Source organism: Epinephelus moara, chromosome 14, assembly GCF_006386435.1.
Source record: "Epinephelus moara isolate mb chromosome 14, YSFRI_EMoa_1.0, whole genome shotgun sequence".
Classification (NCBI taxonomy): Eukaryota; Metazoa; Chordata; class Actinopteri; order Perciformes; family Serranidae; genus Epinephelus; species Epinephelus moara.
In genome coordinates this window covers 14,076,353-14,098,875 of record NC_065519.1, presented here as the reverse complement: position 1 = coordinate 14,098,875, position 22,523 = coordinate 14,076,353, and the positions used below count along the sequence as shown (strand labels likewise).

At 40.1% G+C, this 22,523-nt stretch overlaps 1 protein-coding gene across 3 annotated transcripts in view; it reads right to left on the bottom strand.

Annotated features, from left to right (window-relative positions):
• Positions 1 to 838: 838 nt before the first annotated feature.
• Positions 839 to 22,523, bottom strand: part of uggt1 (UDP-glucose glycoprotein glucosyltransferase 1) — a 60,918-nt gene continuing 39,233 nt past the window's right edge. For 2 of the 3 annotated variants that reach the window (XM_050061375.1, XM_050061377.1), the window contains 19 exons: positions 20,255 to 20,461; positions 19,944 to 20,075; positions 19,684 to 19,814; positions 19,484 to 19,579; positions 17,263 to 17,365; positions 17,042 to 17,121; positions 14,944 to 15,133; positions 13,642 to 13,800; positions 13,468 to 13,553; positions 13,281 to 13,365; positions 12,376 to 12,464; positions 10,977 to 11,081; positions 10,725 to 10,809; positions 9,187 to 9,369; positions 7,868 to 8,028; positions 7,606 to 7,720; positions 6,685 to 6,801; positions 3,208 to 3,376; positions 839 to 3,124 (listed from right to left, as the gene is read on the bottom strand). In XM_050061375.1, coding sequence (XP_049917332.1) covers positions 3,105 to 3,124; positions 3,208 to 3,376; positions 6,685 to 6,801; positions 7,606 to 7,720; positions 7,868 to 8,028; positions 9,187 to 9,369; positions 10,725 to 10,809; positions 10,977 to 11,081; positions 12,376 to 12,464; positions 13,281 to 13,365; positions 13,468 to 13,553; positions 13,642 to 13,800; positions 14,944 to 15,133; positions 17,042 to 17,121; positions 17,263 to 17,365; positions 19,484 to 19,579; positions 19,684 to 19,814; positions 19,944 to 20,075; positions 20,255 to 20,461 — 2,313 coding nt within the window. In that variant the 3' untranslated portion in view covers positions 839 to 3,104. The remainder of the gene's footprint in view (positions 3,125 to 3,207; positions 3,377 to 6,684; positions 6,802 to 7,605; positions 7,721 to 7,867; positions 8,029 to 9,186; positions 9,370 to 10,724; positions 10,810 to 10,976; positions 11,082 to 12,375; positions 12,465 to 13,280; positions 13,366 to 13,467; positions 13,554 to 13,641; positions 13,801 to 14,943; positions 15,134 to 17,041; positions 17,122 to 17,262; positions 17,366 to 19,483; positions 19,580 to 19,683; positions 19,815 to 19,943; positions 20,076 to 20,254; positions 20,462 to 22,523) is intronic. The other variant, XM_050061376.1, reaches the window with a different exon arrangement.

Here is a 22,523-nt window from a genome sequence, read left to right as displayed (position 1 = left end):
TTCAACATACTATACTATGACTTTTTTCAACATACTATACTATGAGATTTTTCGACATACTTTACTGATTTTTTGCACTTTTTGTGACACTCTATATTATGTCTTTTTTCAACATACTATACTATCATGTTTTTAGTAGTTTTTTCAACATACTTTACCATGAGTTTTCTCGACATACTATACTATGACTTTTTTAGTACTTTTCTTTTACAAACTATACTATGACTTTAATTGCACTTTTTTCAACATACTATACTATGACTTTTTTTCCAGGTTTTTTTACATACTATACTGTTAGTTTTTTGCACCTTTTTATCACATACTATATTGTGACTTTTTTCGATATACTATACGATAATCGTTTCTGCACTTTTTTTCTACGTAATATCCTATGACTTTTTATGACATTTTACATTATGATTTTTTGCACTTTTTTCAACATACTATACTATGATTTTTTTTTGCAATTTTTTCGACATACTATGACTTTTTTTTGCACTTTTTTCGACATGGTATACTATGATGTTTTTTTGACATTGTATATAATAGGCTTTTTTTACTCTAACGTGTTTTAGACGTACTGCACTAAGACATTCTTGGCATAATATACTGGGGCATTTTTTTGACATACCATAGTATGACATTATGGGCATACTATACTATGACTTCATCACCGGTTGTGTACCACGTACCCTCTGGCACTGCAGAAATACCACTTGGTGTAAGTTTGTCAGCCTTGTCGGCACATGTATACACATTAAGTAACTTAAAATCTTAAACCAAATAGTATCTAGACAAATACCCGAAAACATACATAAAGCAGTAAAAATACACTGGACCACTTTAATTGGGGATTTTTATTTAACAAAAACCGACAGCCAAAACAGGATGATAATGACAAATCCATGGATGTTACCAAGAAACAGAAATTCAGATATTTTTCAGCTAAACTCTAATGTCATGGCTGCTCTTCCCTTACAGTACCACAAACTCTCGCCCCTCTTTGATTTTATGCTGCAACCCACACAAGCTTCAAACACCTTTCCCTGAGAGTCACAGTGACATTTATATTCCACAGAAACAGGGGAGTCATTCAAGCCTGCTGATTTTGTGCTCAATTTTCATGTCAGATTCATAATGATGAGTGTAAACATCATTAACAGTGTTGCCATTCATTTCTAAACTTCATACACAATCTGTTTAAAGGGATCTTTTGAAGTGGGCTTGTATGAGGAACGTATCCATAGTCAGTGTGTTATCTACAGTTAAGGGAGGTCGGCACACCTGCAGTGTGGAGAAGAAGACAGAAAGCTATGCGATATCAGTTGAAGTGTTCGCTATATTTAGAATATTTTCCCCGCTTTAAGACAGCACTTTCTGACAGGAAACTGAAGTAGTTTTCTATGCTCTCTTCAAAGCCACAAAACTCCTTTGACAAAAACAGCAATTTCACCTTGCAGACCACGGGAGTTGCTGGTCTACTACTGCCTCGATTGGTTTGTTTGTTTGTTTTATTGTGTGACTTCTGTGTTTTAAAGGGTTAGTTTGCACTCAAAATAACACAAACAAGCGAACCAATTGAGACAGTGGTAGACCAGCAGCTCCTGTGTTTAGTGAGGTAAAATTACTGATTTGTCAAAGGCGTCTTGTGGCTTTGAAGAGAGCCTAGATAACTGTTTCTGTTCCCTTTCAGCCACAAGGTAGAGCTGAGGAAAGCTGAGAAAATATTCTAAATATAGCGTGCACTTCAACTGTTATTTATTTTTTTTCTTTTTAAGGTGGTTAAAATATGTTTTGCTGCTGTCTCCATCAACAGCAGTACATTGCTTAGCTTCCATAATGGCACTCTGGGTAAGTTCCTCATACAACTCCACTTCCAAAACAAACAAAAAAAACAATCAAGACAATCCCTTTAAGTGCTTCTAAGTTAAGTTGGGCACTATAGTTTGAGATTAAAAAGATATGCATAGTGGGTCCATCACTTCCCTTAACACCAGTGTTATTTTGCATTAACTTGCTGTATCGATTTAAAAAACCTTACGGATGTCATGATACTGATTTCCAACATGTTGCCCAGCTCTTGTGTTAGGGCGTGAAAATTGGCAAATGATCAATGACTGTTCACCATATGGACTCTGTAAAATACAAGTGTAAATCCACCTGTGCCCGTTATAAATTTAAAGGAAGGCCCAAAAACCTCAGGGTACGGTCACATATGAGCAATCGCCTGCTGAGGCCATAACTGTGTTGAATGCGGGCAGGTCTGGGTGTGAGGCACATGAAAAGCAAGCTAGCTAGCTAATGTTAGCAGGCTTGCTATTAATATGATGTCAGTGGTACATTCTTTTTCTTACATTCCGTGTGTCTCCTAACTCTCTGTCAGCCAGGTAGCATCTCATGTGGGGCAGTTTGTATTTTTCATGTCCATTACCATACAACAACAGCTGGATAAACATGGCAACAGTCAACGTCTCTTCCACCCGTACTTGTTTGCTGTTGGTTGAGGCTGCGACTTCACTAAAGTTGAACTCCATGCAGCGCAAAGATACCAGGAGTGTATCTTTTATTCGTGCCTTCACTCGTATTGAATGGAAGTGAACGGGGGCAAATATTCGCTAAAGTTAATTATGCTCATGTGTGACCGTGCCCTTCTTCCCGTCAGTGAGCTGAAACCCCTCCCAACACCAAATGTTCAGCTTGTCAGATTAAAACCCAAGTTAACCAGCAGCACGATTTCTAAGGTCCTCCTCCCTTTGTGGTCCGATCACAGCCTGAACCAGAATCCCATCAGTGCAAACGTACAGACTGACATCTATTACAGGGGAAATAAAACTATACCGGAGAGAAAAAAACAGTATATCCACGAATCGCTTCACAAAACACATTCTCACCACTTGCACACACGCTCACAGAAAAACCTCTTCAACCTGACCGCTTTGACTCCCCTTCACACGTTATAAAAAGAACAGAAACAAAACCATGCCGCACTGGTTTGTGGTCAGTGTGCCAGCAGTCCCCAAAGGCAGGAGAGGAGCCTCTCTTCATGAAGCAGACTCTTTAAACAGAGTCCAGTTCACCGCCTCGTCACAGCTGCTTCAGGATCCTCACAGCTCTATGTGAACATCTGACACAGACACAAAGAAACATCAGTCATGTTGATGAATGTGGGAGCAGATCTGAGCGTAGTTGGTTGTGAGTGTTCAGTACCTGTGCCTGTGCCTGTGCCTGTGCCTGTGCCTTTCTGTTTCTTTGTGTTGTTTACTCCCGCCTGGACTCTGGTCTGCAGACGTTTTATCTCCTGGTCATAGTCAGTCCACTCGGCCACGATCCTTACCGCAGCCTGCAGCTTGGGCTCCTTGGTCATGGGGTTGTTACACTGAGATCAGAAAAAATGAGCCTTGTTACTACTTGCTTTGTTGGTCTCTCAGCAGGTGAAGAGAACAGGCTGCATCTTGTTAAAGTGGTCATTTTTTCATCTGCGTCACATTTTCCACGAGGGAAAAATTTCAGAGGCTCAATTTTGAGCTGCTCCCCTCGGGACACAGACTCAGATCACGAGAGTCTCACCACCACTGTAACATCAAACTGTTCAACTGACTCATGAGGAGTCTTCCAACATAGATGATCGAATTCGATGATGGTATCAGGGTGTACTCTTTAAATATACTACTTTATTTTATGCTGTCCCTTAATGTACTTTGATTATGTGACTGTGTGTGGTAGAATTTTAGTATTTGTTTTACATATCTTTAATGTATTAAGTCAAAGTTTTGAGATAAGATAATTCTATATAAATCTATCAAAATATATCTATTTAATCTGTGGCAATGATTTGGAACATTTAAGTCACAAATTCTGTGAGCGGACACAAACAAAACACCACAATAATAAGGGAGTCGAGCTGTTATCTGGACAGAGAGCTCACTTTTATTTCAGTCTGAAGTGTTGATTTGTTACTTCCTGTGCTGACAAGTCAGAGTGTGTGTTCGTGGCAGAATCATGAGGGTAAGTACTTTTTGTGTAAGTGTGTGTGTGTGTGTGTGCATGTGTGGCGGTAATGTTCCTCTCTTACAGCCCCACTATGTTTTTTTAAGATTCTATCAAAAATAACTCTACTGTTCCAATTATTAGAGTTTAACTGAAAATGTAACACAGATTATAAACAGTATAAACCCAAATCTAAACCCTTTATGATTATTATAGAAAAATGTCTTAGGACCATTTAGTCGTTAAAAGTAGGGCAGTTTAGTCTCTGGGTTTTTGGTTAGTCTTGTTAGTTTTGTAGGTTATAAATGTTACTGTATATTACAAGCACTTCCTTTTCTTAAATCTAGAGAAAGTGTTAGTAAATGCATTTTAAAATACGATTTGCTTCACGTCTGGGCCTGTCATCAAGCTTTCAAAAGCTTATCAGGGTGTCCCATTTTACATCTCCATTATTTCTTATGAATTGTACTTATATATTTTTTTTAATATCTGTTTTTGTGAATAAAATTGTGAACTTAAATATGGAATTATGTTTAATCTTAGTGTTTGTTGCTTTTATATGAGAATCACTTAATTTATCCAGGAACAAACTCGTTCACTAACTTAGTGCTCTATATTCAGTCAGTTACTTCTCTCAGTTGGCCTGTCTGCCCTCTAGTGGTTGTTAAGAGGCATGGCAGTCTTTACAAAACCCCACTGCTGAACTGTGCAGGGTGCTACAGGTCTATGACACTGTTGGGCGACTTCACAAAAGGATTGTGCGGCTTTTTTGGTTACTAACCCTTCACAAATAAGACAAAAATAAACCCTTTAATGGGTGAAATGCACCCTTAAAGGGTAAGTTATTTTTCAACCTGGACCCTACTGTCCACAGCTGACCCAAGTGCTTCGAAACTTCGACTGTTGACATTGTAATCAAGGTCCAAATCACTATTTGAGTACCCAATTTTCTAAACCATTACCCTAAAAAAATCTCAAATAGCTCATAAATTAAGAAACAGTAATCCAACATAATTCATTATGCATCAACATTAATTATTAGTTTCTCAGACAAGAACATCTAAACTCAGTGACAGGCGTCATTTGTGACAGTTTGACCACTTGAGACAGGCTTCGAGATACGCTAGCGTGATGTTAAAAAAGGCAAGCGTTTGAAATAATATGAAATTTGTGAAGATGACCCCCAAAGATTCGAGTTCCAGATGTGCCAAAGGAAACTGGTAGATCACACGTCTACTGCCAACTTAGCAAATCACCTCAAAACTCTTAGGTATTGTTTTTTCTAGCTATAATGGTAAATGTTCCTGCGACCTGAGTGCTAACAAAGGATTAATTGTCACATTACTTTAGGTGATGCTTAGAAAAAATATCCTTGTTTTGCATCACCCCGTCCTGCCCCTGCAGGCAAAGCTGCCATTAATCAAAGTTATTTCTCACTTTAGCTGTGATGCCCAGCGGCCAGCGGTCACAAAACAGCCTGTAATGTAACCCCAGCAAGCAATTAAGCACCGTCAAGTTATGTCCACTATAAGTGTTTCCTTTTTGCCACTGACAAGCTTATCATGTTTCTCCAAGTGTCTGCAACATTATGGAAAGGATCTCAACAGAGACAGACCTTGTTGGTAAAGAGTACGTTTTTTGTTTAACCAGTAAAAGCCTTGAAATCGCCATAGTCAAACTCACCAGAATAAATAATACTAATAATTAATAAAACTCACAAACTGTCCTGGTTTGTCTTTCTCCTGTTCCAACAATCACCAACTGTGGTTTGGTTAAAATAAACTCTTCATTCACCCAGTCAGATGTGAAAATATGCTGACTCTATACACGCTAAACTAACTGTTAATGTAATGAAGTCTGGTGGGTTTGAAAATGCCGATTTCAGGGCTGGTTCCATAATGTTGTCAGACACTTCCGATAACAACCTGAGCCTGTCAGCAGCAAAATAGCCACTTTTAGTGAACAAAAATTGACGGAGGTCGATTGGCCTCAGGCATCACATTTCAGCCTTTCTCACCTTGCTCACTGCTGGGCCAATTCCAAAAACTGTTGCTCTCATTCGTCACTTGGACACAAAAAACATGGGCTTAAGTTACCTTTAACTGTGCTGCAGGATGAATAACGTCTCGGTGCTCCTGTGCTGTTCTCAAGTATTTAAATAAGGTAATAAGAATACATTTGGTGACTCCTTTCTATGCAAATGAGCCTCATTGCAAAAACAGTCCAGTTGAGTTCACAGAGATCAGCGCTGGTCGCCACACATAGTTACAGAGACATTATTTGCGTCTTGAGAGAGTTGGTGTTAACTGAAATGCAAATCATGCCATCCTCTGTCACGTTTAAAGTCTTCGCCTGTAGCGCCTCTGCACTTCGTCCATTTCTTTTTCTCTCTGCCATTGTTCTGGCACAAAGGTGACATTTTTACTGTGCCACACGCATAATTGGAATAAGACAATAAAAGGGAAAATTGGACTCAGCTGCAAAACTTTACGGCCGTGTTTGCGGCGTAATATCATCAACACAATATCTTTTATGAATCAGACCTTGAGATGGAGTAATGTGCAACTCATGGTGCTTTCAGCAGCTGCAATCAATGCCCTCTGTTATTTTTTGAGCATTTTGTTCCTGATCCTGTCCCTGACATCAACACACACACACACACACACACACACACACACACAGACAAACTGTTGTTACCAGGTCTATCGTCTTGGCGCTCCTCTTGGAGGTGTCGTCACACCAGGTCTCACACCACAGCCACTCCTGAGGCAGAGACTTGATGGGCACCTGATGGATCATGTTGTTGGGCAGATCCTGGAGGAAAGAAAAAGACAGACAGTGAGAACAGTGATGGAGGTGGGGACGGGAAGTCTCACAGAGATTTTTGCAAAGAGAATTTAATGGGAACAGTTGTTATAGTTACCTCTGTTTAAATCAAACCTGGACACTGTATGTTAAAGCTTTCGATTCATTTAAATCAGCTTTTTCAAACCATTAAAATCATGATATAAAGGTGGATCTACAATGTGAAGACAAGCATTTGTTAATTAACATGCACCACTCTGTGGGTGTGTGGTAATACAATAATATTACGAGGCTGTTTTAAAGGCTCTCCTTGTTGCTGCGTTAAGTTCATTGGAGAGTCTGAAATGTGAAAGTTGTCTGCTCAACAGTGTTGTGTTCACGATATGCCGTCATAAATTCATGAGCAGAGAAGAAAATAATTAGCAAACACCTGCACTGTGAAAAGGATCAGATGAAATGTGTCATTTCTCACATTAAACTGCAGCTGTTCAACAAAAAACTCTCAAATCTCAGATTTCAGAGGTTCCTTGAACACAACAGGGTACATTTCCACTATAGTGCTTTCTCACAACCACAAAAAATAAATTGAAGGCAACAAAATGTTCACAGATAGTGTTTTTAGGTTTCATAAAGCAGTGAAATGAAATGGAAATTAACATCTAAAAACATGTAATTTGGGAATAAGGTTGAGGGTGATGATGTAAGCTGTGTAGAGATACTCCAAACAGTCCTTTAAAACTGTGCTAGTGTTTAAAATCAGATTCCAAAGGCGCATTAAAATGACAAATATGGACAGCTGGTGAAAAGACAGACCTGGTCGAGGTTTGAAAGGCTGTTGGGGTCTTGGCTGAGCCCCTGGTATTGTCCTCTGAGTCGATCTCCTGCAGCTATTTTCCTGAACTTCTTCAGGTCGACCACATACAGGGCGCTGCAGGGCATAAATGACGGTAACACATGAAATATGCATGAAAGTGAAATATGTATTAAAAACAGAGAGTGAGAGCGTGTCTGTGTGTGTGTGAGTGTGTTTGAGAGGGAGAGCAACGACTCAGCCGAGCTGTCAGAGTGCGTATACCTGATGTGGTATTTGCGCCCAGCGAGGTGACTCGCCCAGTAGCCGGACTTCCAGAAGCGATAGCCGTCCATCTCCCTCCGGCTCTCGCAGAACGGCGTGTAACCGTACGGAGCTCCCTCCAGGTCGAAGTCACGCAGCTCCTTTAGGTCTGTTCGCACGATCTGAAGCAGAGACAATACAGATGGATCACGTCAGAGTGTCACACCTGTTTTAAATATTAATTAATAAAGCAGCTACAGGTCGCCTCGTTACAAAAGGAAACCAGGCATTTTCTGTTAGAGCTGTGAAACTGCTCAGCTGAGGAACTGGAGTTAGCAAACTCAGTGTCTTCGTTTAAAACACTCCTTAAAACATACTTTTACAGGAAGGCTTTTACAGTAAATCTGTTGTGTGTCTAGTCTCTATCCTTCTTTTATCAATTTCATTATTTATTCATTCTTATTACACTCTGATTTATCTGGTCTCAGCCTATGTTCACTGTGTTTTTACAAATAAAGCTTATTATTAATATTCATTATTATTTTCCTGATTACAGTTCAGAAAAGAGCAAAAGCTGTTGTCAATATTTGCTTGATTTTGGACCAAAAGAAAAACCATCTGAGGTGTTGGCACCAGTGAATTTTTGGTATTGTTGCTCATAAACTGAATCAGAATTGTTGCAATGTTTCTGGTCCATCAACTGACTGTCACGTTTTTGTGTTTCAGTGACAAATGGAGACAACGATTTTTCACATTGGTCCAGTTTTGAGAGTGGGCGCTGCAGCCGGCAGCTGAGAAACAGACTGTTAACTTTAATGGGCAGTTGCACACCATCAATTTACTTACACTAAATTGCTTGTTTTTGCCACTGACGGGTTTAGGTTGTTATTCTTAGGCTGCTTTCAGACCTAGAGTTGTCTTGCTTTGGTCTGAATCAGGGACTAATGTTGTTTCAAAGTTACATAATCACCTAGAGTTGGTTTGTGTTCTCACAGCAGCATTTACAAGCGGACCAGATCAAATGCCTTGCGTGAGAAAGCTGCTCTTGATTGGTCAGAATTTCCATGTGGGAAAAATCCAGGAAGTAAACAAAACGTTGAAGAAGAGTACACTTGCAAGATAAATGTGACACTTTCTAATGTCACAATGGAGGGACAACTACGCAGGTTGATTTTAGAGCCAGACTCTTTTTAAATAAACCGTAATTTTAGCATCAGCTGTTTGTTAATTTTTCTAGTTCTTTTCATATCATCAGCTTACGATCTGAACAGTATTAAGAACAAATATTTGGACACAGGCAGGACAAATTACAGTGTTTGCACAGCCACGTGTGAGCTCACCTGGTCAGCGTCCACAAACAGGATCTTGTCGACAGCGAGAGGAAACAGGACGTCCAGGAACAGGATCTTGTAGCCCCAGATGATCCGCTGCTTCTCGGTCTGTTGGTGTAACCAGCGAGGCCACTTGTACTGGACCAGTTCGTACTGGAAACCATATTGCTTTGCCATGTGGGGGATGAACTCCTGCAAGATGGTCATGCACAGAACAGGCCGGTCAGCATTTATAAAAGGATGCTAGAGGCAATGTGCAATGGAGCAGGGCTGCAACTAATGGTTATTTTTAGTATCCATTTCTTTTTTCTAGATTAATCCATCAATTGTTTGGTCGCTAAAATGTCAGAGAGCAGTGAAAAACATCCATCCCAGTTTCTCAAAGTCCATGATGGTGTCTTCAAATGCCTTGTTTTGTCAGTCTACAACTAGGGATGCACAATATTGGATTTTTTGGCAATATCCGATATGCTGATTTGTAGCAACTCAGTCAATATTCTTGATAAAAAAAAGCATGTTGGCTGATTCTGATAGTTCATTTTAAAGGCCGATATCGACCGATACCAACTGCGTCCTGATATGATTGTGCATCCCAATCCACATCCCTAAAATATTCAGTGTAAAATGACATAGAACAGAAGAAAATTAGGAAATCGACTAATTGACACTCAACTTATTGTTGCAGCTCTACAGTGAAATCATGCATACTGTAATTGTCTAAAATACATTGATCAATAAACAGGCCATCTGTTGAAAACCAGAATAAGTATCAAAACTTTGATACTGACATGCAAATCAGGGTTCTCACACACTTTACCAATGACTTTTCAAAAGCTTTCCATAATATTTTACCCCATTTCCATGACTTTCTTCAAGCAGAAAAAGAGACAGACGACTGGTTGCTCTGTGTATACAGGACGAACCCAAGGTGATATGTAAACTCATGTCCGTAAAGATACAGGTGGTAAAAAGAAAAGTTTGAGCTTATCGATTTGTCATCATCCATATAAAAAGTTTCATAAATCTGAAAACACCACAATCTACAGTAGAAATAATCCTGAATCAATATAATATTTTTGGACAGATAACAGAAAGCACAGCTGTCTGTAGACTTTGTCCTGACATATTGTAAATGTCAAAATAAAGATCAATCCTTTATACTGCAAGACTGGGCCTCTATGGAGTTAACTATGGAAACAGGCTGAGTGGTAACAAAACAATCTTTTACTTTTATAAATACAAAGAAAACACAGCATGTTGCAGCATAATGAGGCGTAACAACTTTAAACCAGAGTGAAAACAATCATAAAAACAGCGCTGATAATGATGAATGGGCCGAGAAAAGCACAGAAGTCTTTCTCATTCATCCGGCGATTTTCCTCCACAGTGAGAATCTTTTCCCAGCTGCATGTTTCACCTTGATTTTTCAGAGCGCCTGTTTGAAGCTCACATCACTGACAGAGGAAGAAAAAAGCTGCAGCCGTCAGAGAAAATCTCCACATCAATGATGAGTGGCCGGCTGATTTTTTAAAAGTAAAAAATCCTACCTTGAACGTCGGGGACAGGTAGTTCTTGAGGAACCAGAACTTGACAGGAGTTTTTGTGTTTTTCAGAACTGACAGCATCATAATCCTGAGAGGGAAAGGAGAATGAAAAGACTAGTGGCAACAGAGCTGGGAGAACAAAGGTGCTTAAATCAACAGTCTTTGTACACATGAGAAGACGAGATGTTAGTTTTTAAGGATTTTGGGTGATACAGCAATCCCTTTTCCCTGCCTGGTCATATCTCTGATGCTCACCTGAGGAACCGCTCATACAGATGCCCCGAGGCCACAGAGAAGATGTTGATCACGTCGTCCTTCTCCTGCTTTGGCTCTTCGGCCTTTCCTCCACCTGTGAATCCTCTGAAAGATAAAAGACAAGCTCTTTTGTTTTTGAAAGTTTAAAAATTAAACTTAAGAAGAAAAATACACACAAAACAGATATGATCATCAAATCAAAAGACCTCTTTGACCAGATGGAGTCAGCGTTAATGTTTTGTTAAACAGTCTGTCAGGTACTTGCAGGATACAGTTTACTGATGATGTCAATCTTTGATGCAAAACTATTGTTAGGGCTGCAGCTAACAATAATGGTCATTATCCATTAACTGCTTTTTCATCCATTTCATCTGCTTATTCTGGGCCGGGTCACGAAGGCAGCAGGCTGAGCAAAGCACCCCAGACTTCCCTCTACGTCCTCCTGGGGGACCCCAAGGTGTTCCCAGGCCAGATGAGATATGTAATCCCTCCAGTGTGTTCTGGGTCTGCCCCGGGGCCTCCTACCAGTGGGACGTGCCCGGAACACCTCTAACAGGAGGCGCCCAGGAGGCATCCTGATCAGATGCCTGAACCACCTCAACTGACCCCTTTCGACACGAGGGAGCAGCGGCTCTACTCCGAGCTCCCTCCGGATGTCCGAGCTCCTTACCCTATCTCTAAGGCTGAGCCCAGCCACCCCACGGAGGAAACTTATTTCGGCCGCTTGTATCTGTGATCTCATTTTTTCGGTCACTACCCAGAGCTCATGACCATAGGTGAGAGTTGGGACTTGGATGAACCATTAAATCGAAAGCTTCACCTTCAGCTTCAGCTGTTCCACCCACCATATTTTGACGTGACAAACTACATGTTAGAGCACGGTAATCAGAGTCTGCAAGGCTGCATGTAAATTGAAAAATTGGTGGAATATTAATTTTCATCAGCCATGTTAACAGCTTTGTAGGAATAGTCTTTTTTGGAAGAAGGGCAAAAACTGGAATATTTTGTGCATGTAAACAGAGTCATTAATGTAAAACAGAAAAAGCAGCAAATCCTCACATTTGAGAAGCTAGAACCAGAGAATATTTGGCATTTTTGCTTAATAAACAACTCAAACAATTACTGAAATTTTTGCAGATTATTTTTAAATTGTTGTGTATAAAATCTACCATGTAACTATAATTGTATGCTCTATTTATGGCACTCTAGTGTTGTTATTGAATGCAAAGTTGAAAAATGACACTGCTTGTATTTACCCATGTGGACTGTATCCTACAATTATTTGCAATAAAATATTCCTAAAATAAAATCTGTTGATCGACTAATTGATTATTCAACTTATTTCTCAGCTCCATTTATTATAAAAGCAGAAACTACTAATGTTGAATCAAAGCTGTACCTGGTCAGAGAGTTCCAGAAGCCAGTGTCGTTTTCCTCGGTCCCGTCACTCAGCAGCTCCTCGTTGAACTTGTCTGGTTTCTTCTGGACCTGAGTGACATGAAATTTCAACCTCGTTAGTTGAACAACCCCTGTTAAAAATATCATCTATTTGACATGGCAATCAAAACTTTTAATAAAATAAGGAAGGCCAGAACTAAAATCAAGATAATAAATGGGAAATAACATCAGTAAGATAGCAATAAAAGCGATAGACAGCTCAGATTAACTCAGGATATGCTTTCTGACAGAAGTTCGTTTTTAGGAGAGACTTAAACGAAGCCAGTGGCTCAGACAGCCTTATATCCTCAGGCAGGTCGCTCCAGAGCCTCGGGGCCCTGATTGCAAAGCTCTGTCCCCTTTGTACTTCATCCTTAGACTCTGGTGCAAGCAGAAGACCTCTGCCCGAGGATCTCAAACTACGTAGAGGTTCATAAGGGACTAACAGGTCTGAAATGTAATCTGGAGCGAGGCCATGAAGAGCCTTAAAAGTAATCAATAAGATTTAAAAGTCTAAACAAACAGGGAGCCAATGTTAAGAGGCTGAAACTGGTGTGATGTGGACATGCTTCTTGGTTTTGGTTAAATGTTAATGTCCCAGTGAGATGTTTAATTTTACCCATGATTTATGTTCATACTGTAAATGTTCTGCATAACTCAAAATACTTGGCTTACACCACAGTTTCTCCTGCTCTTTGAAATTTATGAGAATGCCGCAGAACTGACAATGTTGCCTTTAACTGTCCTGGATTTGTTTCATTTATTTGGGGACAAAACTTAAATCTAACTGAGTGACAGGCAGATTCCGAAAAACTGTTTCCAAGCTATTGTTTCAGACACGCATCACTTCATCACAGATAAACTGACCTTGACTTTTATGATCCTGCTCTTGAAGTTGTTCAGCACGACGATGATGTCATCAGAGTCTGCTGGAGAGTCTGTGCCGTCGTGGCTGCAACGGAAGAAAGAAAGGATCGGAAAAACAGAAGGTTGATTTTGTTGATCCAAGAGACACAACGCCTCATTTCAACTTGACAGTTATCCGCGCTCTTACCTGTAAATCTTGTAGATGTCATCGGAGCGTCCTTTCCTCATCTTCAGGATCCAGGCGCCTGGGTTTGCCTTCAGCTGGAAGTAACCCTACAGAGCAGAACACAAGAGATTCACATTGTTAATGACAATAATAATATATGAGGACAACATGATGGGAGGCTCATCTGTAACTCACCAGGTTCGCCATGACAATTGTGTCCACAATGACAGGGTTGGAGGCGGTTCCCAGGGTGAACTGGAGGCCACGTGGTGGCTGGCCTGAACTGACGTCAAAACAATGGCCTTCCAACAAAAGGTGCTCCAACTCGTACTCTGCTGCTACAATATTCTCCACCTGAAGAAGTCAGACAAGAAAAATTGAGCATAGCGTTAGTTCAGGCAGGACAGCAGATTGATGGAAGGGAGTCAGCTGATAGATCACATGATTCCTTTCTACTTCCTACTGTTGCTGCTTCCTCTGCAAGCTGCTTTGCAACCCGCTTCCACCCCAGCTCCTTCTTTTCATGTTGTGTCTGACTTATCAATGTCATTTCTGTTTGTCATTGATGCTGCTCTGTTCTGTTTCTGGAGGGTCTTTGCTGCTGCTTTATCCTGCCTTACGCTTTCCACGTAAGCACATGGAAGGGCAGAGAAGTGTGCTCCTTCTGCTTCTGGCTTTCCTTGTTTGCACGTGGAAGGGCAGAGAGGTGTTCTCTCTCTGACTTAGGCTTTCCTTGTTTGCATCTGGAAAGGCAGAGAGGTGTGCTCTCCCTGCTTCAGGCTTTCCTTGTCCTCAGCATCTCAGCAAAAATGGAAGAAATCTCAGCAGGGAGAATTCAAAGAAAACAACCCTTTTTTGGATAAGTGAGGGTGTAACTCTTAAAAAGAAAATTTAACAAGTGACAGAAATAGATATAATATGACAGGATTATGATTAGAGAAAAAATATGAACATTATTAGGGTGATGAACTTTATGTTTCACCTTACAAAAAAGCCAAAATCCTCTCCACTACATGTCCGCACGGAACAACAGTGTTAAATTGGTACAACTTGTTTAATCGTGTACCCGTTTAAACTTTACCATCTTAGTACACACATTCATAAAACCTTGACATAGAGACACAGCTGTTGTCCTCATATGACCCATGGTGTCGGTGAAAGTTTTCATTTTGATGCAACTATTTGCTCTATTGCAAAGGTGAGCTGACATAAAACATAAATTTTGGATGAAAGAAAAAAAGCGTCTTTCTACAGCCCCTTAGATAAATAGATGAAAAATAAATCCCAAATTTCAGTCGTACACTATCAGTTTAGTTTGAGTTTTAGGGGGACCGGCGGTGTTTAAACAATGACTGATTAAAACATTTGCTCAGAGAGCAGGACAGAGTGGGGCGATAACTTAAGACTTTACACACTTCAGAGTTTACTGCGAGAAACACCTCTAAATATTTCACAACTGCAGATGCCGATCGAACTCAGACAGACTTATTACTTTACCTCCTCCAGGTAAATGTTGTCCAGGTCATAGCGGGTGTGCACAGACTCCACCATCCAGCTCTCAGGAGTGTTGAGGTTCAGGGTGAAGAGTGGAGACTGAGGCATGTCAAGGAACTTGGCCATGGGGCCTGGAGAAAAACTACCGTCAGCCTGAAACGCCACCTCTGGCTCCAACACATGACGGTAAAAACTGGAGGAAAACACAGGGACTTTAATAACAGGTGGAGGAGTCATCATGCCATGATCTGCCTTTGCTGGATGCCTTTAGTATAGCAGCAAACATGAAAGGTTTTTTACTTTAAATCTAAGACCAAACTTGTGATGGAAATACACACCAAAAGTGACTAATAATCTTTCCAAGTAAAGACACTGATGTCTGTTCAAAATGACTTTGATGACATTCTGTGCTCTGTGCACGAAGAATAAAACATTAATGGGCATGCTGGCTCGCAAAGCCTCAGTTTAACAATGAAGACTCATTGCTTGATCTGAATGGAGGGGCTAAGATAGGGGCACTGCATGCATACAGGTGTTGTGTCTGTTTCCTTGTCAAACAGTGTCTCTTGTGAAAATGATGTTTCTCATAGTGCTGGAACTTTTCGCAGTGATGTGACTAAAAACATCCAACATGCCCAAGACCCATCCAATCTGAATTTAAGACATTTTAAGGCCTCTTATTAGGAAATGTGTACTTAAGACATTTTCACATTATTTAAGGCCTTTTATTAGGAAATGTGTACTTAAGACATTTTCACATTATTTAAGGCCTTTTATGAGTAAATGTGTATTTAATTTATTTAAGACTTTTTATGAGTAGGTGTCTAGTCGAGACATTTTAAGACTATTTAATGCCTCTTACCGGCAAATGTGTATTTAAGACATCTTAAGACTACTTTGGGGCTTTTGTTAATAAATGTGTGTTTAAGACATTTGAGACTACTTTAGGTCTCTTGTTAGTAAATGTTTATTTGAATCATTTAAGACTATTTCAGACTTCTTATGAGTAGAGGTGTGTATTTAGGACTATTTAATGCCTCTTACGGGCAAATGTGTATTTAAGACATCTTAAGACTACTTAACGCCTCTTATGAGTGATTGTGTATTTAAGATAATTTAAGACCATTAAATGCCTTTTGTTAGTAAATTTGTATTTAAGACATTAAAAGACTTTTTAAGACCTCTTATTTGTAAGTGTATATTTAAGACATTATGAGACTATTTAAGGCCTCTAATTAGTAAATGTGTATTTAAGACATTTAAGACTATTTAAGGCCTCTTATGAGTAAATGTTTATTTAAGACATTATGAGACTATTTAAGGCCTCTTATGAGTAAATGTGTATTTAAGACATTTTAAGACTATTTAATGCCTCTTACCGGCAAATGTGTATTTAAGACATCTTAAGACTACTTAACACCTCTTATGAGTGATTGTGTATTTAAGATAATTTAAGACCATTTAATGCCTTTTGTTAGTAAATTTGTATTTAAGACATTAAAAGACTTTTTAAGACCTCTTATTTGTAAGTATATATTTAAGACATTATGAGACTATTTAAGGCCTCTAATTAGTAAATGTGTATTTAAGACATTGAAGACTATTTAAGGCCTCTTATGAGTAAATGTATATTCAGGACTTTTTGAGATTATTTAAGGCCTCTTATTAATAAATGTGTCTTAAGACACTGTAAGACTATTTAAGACCTCTTATTAGTAAATGTGGATTTAAGACATTTTAAGACTTTTTAAGGACATGCTACCACCCTAAAAGATGAGCCTCTAACTATGCAATACAGTCCACATATTATCCATGTCCATGTTTATACTGGAGAGTTTGCGCTGTCAATATATTTTTTAAATCAAAAGTTACTCGGATTATAAATAATTTCTTGGCTTTTCCAGAAGGAACTGAAGCTCTACGGATACAGTGATATACAGTACACAGGGTTATGATATTTTAGGGATTCAGTGCCTTATTTAAAGTAAAATAAGGACATTGGGAAGGTGAAAGGTAAACTTTTGGCCAGAGAGAGCAGAAAGTCTGATAAAACTCCAAACAGAAGGTCTGAGTGTTCACAGAGTACAGAAAGAGTTCTCACCTCTTGAGAGGCATTTCTGACAGTTTGGATTGGCAGTTCATGAAGACCCGTAAGTTGACGTTTACCAGCTGCTTCAGAACCTGCAGGTGGAGACATGTTCAAGAGGACGAGACAGACAGGTGAGAAATAACATGACGACCAGATCAAAGTGAGGTCAAATATATCAACTGGACGGATCAGTGAGAAAGAGGCAGTTCAATGAGAGAGCACATTCAACCCACCAGCAGGAGAGGAGCTAGTTTCTGTGCGTCCCTGGTTACAGGATCCACCACCGCAACAACATCAAAGTACACATCTCCCTCCTTCGGGCGGATCTTCACAGCACTGCCAAAAATCAGCAAATCAATAATTAAGCAAAGTAAACACAGACTTAAGATTTCCAGTGTTGTTGCTGGAGTGCAGAGTATGTACTGACTTCAACTATTTATTCTGTATTTACAATAAATTTGAAGGTACAGATTACAGAATTTAAAACCTTTTGATACTGTATTTGCCTAATAGTAACTTTATTTAAACGGCACAAAGTGAAAACCAAATAATGAATTAAAAGAGACAAATAAGTAGGCAGACAAAAACCAAAATGGAATCAAGAATACAGGCAGCTTTATACAAGTGTGTTTTATGGAGTGATTTAAAATAGGGCACTGATTCAATACGCCTGATCTCTTCAGGCAGGGCACTCCAAAGTCTGGAGGCTCTGACAGCAAAGTCACAGCCTTTATTTTTTTAGCTGTGACTTTGGAACGGATAACAGAGTTTTGCCTCAGGCAGCCTGTTTGGTCATAAGAGGAGAGCAGCTCAGAGACATAAGGAGCTGCCAAACCAGGCAGGGCCTTAAAAATGATTCAAAGTATTTTAAAATTGACTCTAAAAGTCATGGGCAGCCGATTTAAAGAAGCTAAAATAGGTGTATTGTCACATTATTGAAGGTAGTTAGCAGCTGAGCATTTTGTATGAGTTTGAGGCTATAAAGTGATTTATGGGAGAGACGTGTGTACAGGTATTTGCAATAATCGAGACATGATGAGATAAACACGTGAACAACCGTCACTAGATCAGAGAATGACAAACAATTTGATTTTGGAGATATTCCGTAACTGATAAAAACATGATTGGACAACTTTTTTATGTGAAGGTCTAGTTTAAGGTTAAATATTTACAGAGATTCCTGGTAGTGAACTTTAAATTGTGGATCAAGGTTATCAATCTGAATCCCAACATGGGGAGCAGAAAAAAAAGGATGACGTCAGATTTGATATCATTAAGCTGGAGGAAGTCGTCAGACATCCAATTTTTAATTTCTGCTAAGCAATTGACCCTTTGCTAAGTCCCGCCCCTGGACGCAGACTGGCCAATCATAACGTAGCATCAGGCCGGCTCAGACCAGGGTCAAACAACAACAACACAGCTGTGCTCCATTGACTCTAATGCAATCGTTTCAGATTTCCTTTATTTTCAGGCTGGTTTTGTGGATNTTCAACCAGCTGTGTGTCATCGCATTGTGCGCAGATGAATGTTGTTTGACTTCCCCCGTAGATCCCTGCCCGTCCAACAGCATAGGTCTGGGTGCTAGCAGCAGCACCAAACACCATTGATCTGCACACACTGTGATGCCACACAGCTGGTTCAATATCAGTGAAGTTTCCCTTTATATTCACTGTCTTCTGTGGCGATCAGCAGTGATGTGGTGGTTCACTTTTACACTGTGTCTGTAGCCTATAGTTCGGCTTTAGCTTCTAACTATCTTTGTGTTTTTAACCTTTTGTGGACATATCCTTCAAACACAGACTGTAGACCCCTCTGTCTGCTTCTCTCTGCAATGGCTTTTTCATTTTTCCAAAAATATGATACCATTTCTACAGGGAGTGCAGTTAGTTAGCAAAGAGTCAATTATGAAATGTTTGTAGGATGGTTTTGTAATTACATTTCATTGGCAGGTAGAGTTGTGTGTCATCGGTGTAGAAATGGAACTGAATGTTATGGTTTCGTATGATGTCACCAAGTGGGAGCATGTTAAGGGAGAAAAAGATGGGACCTAAATTTGAGCCCTGAGGAATGCCATAGTAGGTAGGAGCCGGGGATGACAAAATCACTCACACTGTCTACCAGTAAGACAGGAGGTGAACCACTTTAGGGCAACACCAGTTTACAAGGACAGCGCGACGAAGGCACAGCTCAAGTTCAGGATGACCAGGATTGAGCAGCTACCTAAATTGGCTGCCAACAAGAGCTCACCCTCAGGAGGGCAGTTTCTGTGCTGTGAGGGGCACGGAAACCAGATTTTTCAAATTGGTGCTACATTTTTAATAAGCCCAAAAATTCTAAAAACAATACAGCTAAATACTTTACAAAAATCATTTAACCCTGAGCTACACAGGACTTCCCCTCAGGGAGTGGAGGAGGCTTGCCTGTACAAATTATGTGCATGTATTACAACCTTACCTGTAGCGGTCATCTGCAAAGTCATATTCTACCCGGGCCTCTCCCTTGGGCTGAGAGGAGAGCAGAGCATCCACCTTCATCACGAGGTCGCTAGCCCTGAGAGAAATCCTGCATTCAATTTTACAAAACTCAACACAGCCTAAAAATATATTTATTTTCTTAACCTTGTGAAAATCTACCCAATATTGGAAATAATATACCTGTCCTCCTCAATCCCAAACTGTTGGACTTTGCTTTTGATTCGCTCTCCAGACGTTTTCAGGATGATGCTCTCCAAAAGCAGGAAGTCATCCTGGTTAAACACCTCATCCTCCTCCAGTGGACCTATGATCTGTAAATAAGAATTGATGCAGTAACTGGTGGATTTTATCCATAAATACAAACTATATTTGTTCATGAACCTGTACCTGTATTTTCAGTGCAGGTTCTCTGAACAATAAGGAACAAGACTGTGACTCACCCTTCCGTTGCTGATGACTGCTTTCTGTCCTTTCTTCAGTTTGAGCACGTCTCGGCAGTAGGCAGCGTGGGAGAGCAGGAAGTCAAATTTGGGACCATCGTATGCATCCTTGAACAATGACACATCCATACCCTGGAGGGAATAAAGATACCATGTAGGCAGCTGATAAAAGGGAACATTAAGATGATGAGGGTAAATGTTGTTAATTAAGTGACAAAGCCTGACAAGGGTGAAATGTTTCAGCAGTAACAACAAAAGGAAACATAATCATTTTCAATCACGATAAGGGAAGCTTTCCGTCGCTGCCTCACCCCGACAGCAAAATCCCCGATGTCGACTCCTTTCTCCAGGGCTGCAGCTGTCTCCTCTTTAGCCATCTTGGTGATGAAGTTCTTGGCGTTGTTGGCAGATTGCGTCTGCATGGCGGCCCAGATCGCTCTGGCCACGCGGCTTGTCTCGGCAGAGGGAGTGGCCGTTGGGTTGTTGATCATCCCCAGTCGGACATTGTTGCTGGTTTTCTGTTGTGGATACAGTGAGTGTTGCTTTCAGAGCAGAGTAACAAAACAGCAGATGTTTCAAAACACACAGAGACAAAAATAAAATGAACAGATAACAGCCCTTCAGAATTTTACCCTGGTCAGGGTGTTGTGCAACTTTTTCAATGATCCCAACTATTCACCTTCACTGTCAGAGTCTTACTTGTAATCTACAGTCTTCGAGACAGTAGGGGTAGGAGATGTTCTTAAAATCAATACCACAATAACAATAAAAACCTATTTCCATCATCAATATAAAGGCAAATGTATATATAAAATACTCAAACTAATGATTAATCTCTGCACGCTGTCCTTCGTCTCTCTTTGGGCCAGACATGCAGTATGACTAAGACAGAAAGATGCTGTCCTGCCCACACACACTCAGTGTCTGAGGGATATTGTATCCTGTCTAAACCTTGAAAAAATCCGCTATTCAGTTTGTAACTCAAACTAAAAGTTCCAAAACGTGTGGAGACGTTTCCTGAAGTACTTTCAGGACCTTCTGTCAAGCTGAGACCGATTATCGTATTGTCTTTCTGCTGATCTCTGTCAGTAAAACAATCTGTGCAAGTTTATCAATTTATAAACCCCCCTTCCCTGCCCATTTCTCATCTGTTTCTTTTCAAAATATGAAACTCTACTTCCAGCCCCTTCCTGTTTCATATATTAAACTCCGGTTTGTAGATGGGGCTAGTGGGGGACGAGGGCCGATTAGGACAAGCTTGCATGTTGTGCTCCTCTATCACAGATGTCCTCTGTTACACTGACATATCGGTTACGCTCTCTACAATTTTTCGGTGTAGATTTTGTTCAGGTGTTTAAAATTCAATAAAAATATTCTTCAGTTGCATCGTTTTACATTAGACAAAACTCCTCATGTGTTGAGCAAAAATTTTGCCAAATAGTCCAATGTTTTTGCAAATTTGTTCTCTTGCTGAGAGTTAGAGGAGAAGTTGATCCAGCAGCTGGTTAGCTTAGCTTGGCACAAAATATGGCAATGGCTAGCCTGGCTGTGTACGAAGACAACAAACTAAATTACCAGCATCTCTGCACCTCTAAAGCTCCCTAACTATTGTGTTATATTTTGTTTGTTTAAAAGGTAGCCTATAGTATGCAGGATTTTCATGCATAAGTAATCCTTCTCTGCCTTCTGCCTGTATTTTCTTATTTTCCTCTTATTTTGCTGTGTTGAATTGTGTGTTGGGACCTTATTTAAAGGTAGCATCCAGGTAGTGGCAGCAGAAATCCAAGAGGAAACGAGATTCGCAGACACAGCGCCAAAAACATGAAAATATAGCGAGGCGAAAGCCAAGTGGACAAAGCTTGTTACAAAACCAGAGTGAATCTGGGGTTCCTTTTCACTCTCACTTTGCTGATGAGCCATGAGGAAGAGGATGCAGATAAAGAATGACACAGACTTGTGACCTGTTTTCTGTTGGACAGGTAAGTGCTGGGAATTTGCTTAGTTAGCTTGCTAACGTCTCGGCTTTTCCATTACAACAAATGTAACGTTTCTACAATATTAGCTTGCAGTATACATAAAAGTAGTGTAGGGAGGAGGGGCCAAGGTTGAATGTTTTGTTTGCAAACAGTAACCAATCGAAGTATATTCCTCAAGTCTTGCTGTCACAGTAAGTTTGCCTGGCAACTAGTGGAGACTTAAAGAACCACGGTTTGATGTTTTTAACGTCTTTAACTGACAAACAAGACGTTACATGTTAATCCATTAGCATGGAGGTGATGATAGGCAGATTTTGTTACCTCAACGGTGCTTTCAGACCTAGAGTTGTCTTGCTTTGGTCTGAATCAGGGACTAATTCTGTTACAAAGCTGCATAATTGCCTAGAGTTGGTTCGTGTTCTCACGGCAGCATTTACAAGCGGACCAGATCAAATGCCTTGTGAGAGAAAGCTGCTCTTGATTGGTCAGAATTTCCATGCAGGGAAAATCCAGGGAGTAAACAAAATGTTGAAGAAGAGTACACTTGCAAGATAAATGTGACACTTTCTAATGTCACAATGGAGGGACAACTAGGCAGGTTGAT